The 1,662-nt window shown below is 41.9% G+C and overlaps 1 protein-coding gene across 1 annotated transcript in view; it reads left to right on the forward strand.

The window, feature by feature from the left end:
• Positions 1-1,500: 1,500 nt before the first annotated feature.
• Positions 1,501-1,662, forward strand: part of LOC108974682 (golgin subfamily A member 6-like protein 22) — a gene marked incomplete at its 3' end in the record, with an annotated part of 3,445 nt that continues 3,283 nt past the window's right edge. Inside the window, 1 exon segment of the mRNA XM_018942668.1 lies at positions 1,501-1,592. Coding sequence (XP_018798213.1) covers positions 1,572-1,592 — 21 coding nt within the window. The 5' untranslated portion in view covers positions 1,501-1,571.

Below are 1,662 nucleotides of genomic sequence, written 5' to 3' on the forward strand. Positions count from 1 at the left end.
AATCATACACAAAAATCTGTCCGCATTTTTTATTAGAAGAGAAGAGCTAAACACTTGCAAAGGCAATAATCTAACTTTTCAATAACTTCAACAAAGTTTTATACTCAGACGCTTAACTCAGAGTTATTGTTTCATAAATTTATGTTGTGGTTATTTTAAAGMTTTCGGTCATTGAAACATTCAAACTGAAATCGTTCAAGATTAAMGCTTATGCTTGTTTCTACAGCTGAAAAGTACAAAATAACCTCCAGGTAAGAGAAATTAACTTCACACTTATTTTAATCATTAATTTTGTGAAAAAGTCCTTGAATTACTACTTGGATTCGCACATGCTTAATATCCCCTCAAGCGATATAATATTTCCAATACTGTATCCTCATAACATATATCGCTGCACTCCTGACCTCAAACACCTGCACATTTATTACGTTTACACCAAAGCAAGAAAATTAAGTATGATAAATAACTATGCTGCGTTGACCTTCTTACAACATAGTCGTACATCATATTCCACAGCAGATGCCTTCGCCCCACACCTTCGTCGCCCGCGGCACACTTAATGCCATCAACACTTTACTCCACTTAATTTCATATCAAATTGTGCATGGCACCTCAAGTGGGGCATTTGCACTCGTCGAAGGTGCGCCGCCGACTGCAAAGTGCCGCGTCGTCAGAGCTGGTGTTAATGCCACCACATCAAGCGCGCGAAGAAGCGCCATCAGCAGCGCCAATCTGAAGTGACGGCACAAATTCAAATTTAACGACTCTCACTTTTGTTCGGACGCCAAGCAGGCACTACGRTCATGAGTTGTAGACGAGCGCCTGTTTGTGGATTTCACTCTCACTCTCGTCCAGATCGCGGAGGTGTATCAACAGTGCCAGCTTACAGGTGTGGTGAATTAGTGATAAAGYAAGGCATTTATAGCCAGCGCGACGGCGCAAAGCGTGTTGWATTCTCATTTCGTTCCACAAGTCAAGCGCAGAGTTTTATTTGGCCAAATTTTACGCATTTTAGTGTGCAGTGTTGTTGTTGTGTCCGTAAATGCGTTTCAAGCGCGCCGTTGTGGTAGGTTCGGGCCAAGCGCAATTTTCGGCAACTTTTCGATGGCGCTTCACCGTTTAAGTCATGAATTGTTGGTGGGTGCTTTGTGTGTGATGACCAACAACACCGCTGAGACTGAGACTGCTGATACTTGAGATCGGYGGCTGCAACCAACGCTGGTTGTGATCGCTCGCAAGCGCTTTAGCCGGCACTATTGGCAGCGCAGTGAATTTGCGCTTTTGTTGTTGTGTTGCTTTATCATTTTTGTTATTTTCGGTTTGGTTTAAAGTTTGCGCTCATTTTATTGCGCTGCTTGCTCTGGTGTGTTGTTGTTGCTCGGCTTGGGCTCAGCGCCGCTGSCACAAAGTTTGCTGCTTGCGGTGTTTATCGGCGATTTTTGTTTTCCAAAATATAAATAGATGTGCAGCAGAGAAATGTGGGTAGTGTTTTTGGAAGACCTCAACAGAGGCATACATTCACTGGTGTTAAACAGTTATCGCCTTTAAACGCGACGCAAGGGGTTCAAGTGATGAGATCCCTAAATTTATTGGTGGGTGTTGATTTAAATTGCAAAAAAATTAACAGAAATATATTAATTTAAAAAAATATTAAAATGTATA

The sequence above is a fragment of the Bactrocera latifrons genome, unplaced genomic scaffold (assembly GCF_001853355.1).
Source record: "Bactrocera latifrons isolate USDA-ARS-PBARC rearing strain unplaced genomic scaffold, ASM185335v1 scaffold_58, whole genome shotgun sequence".
Lineage (NCBI taxonomy): Eukaryota > Metazoa > Arthropoda > Insecta > Diptera > Tephritidae > Bactrocera > Bactrocera latifrons.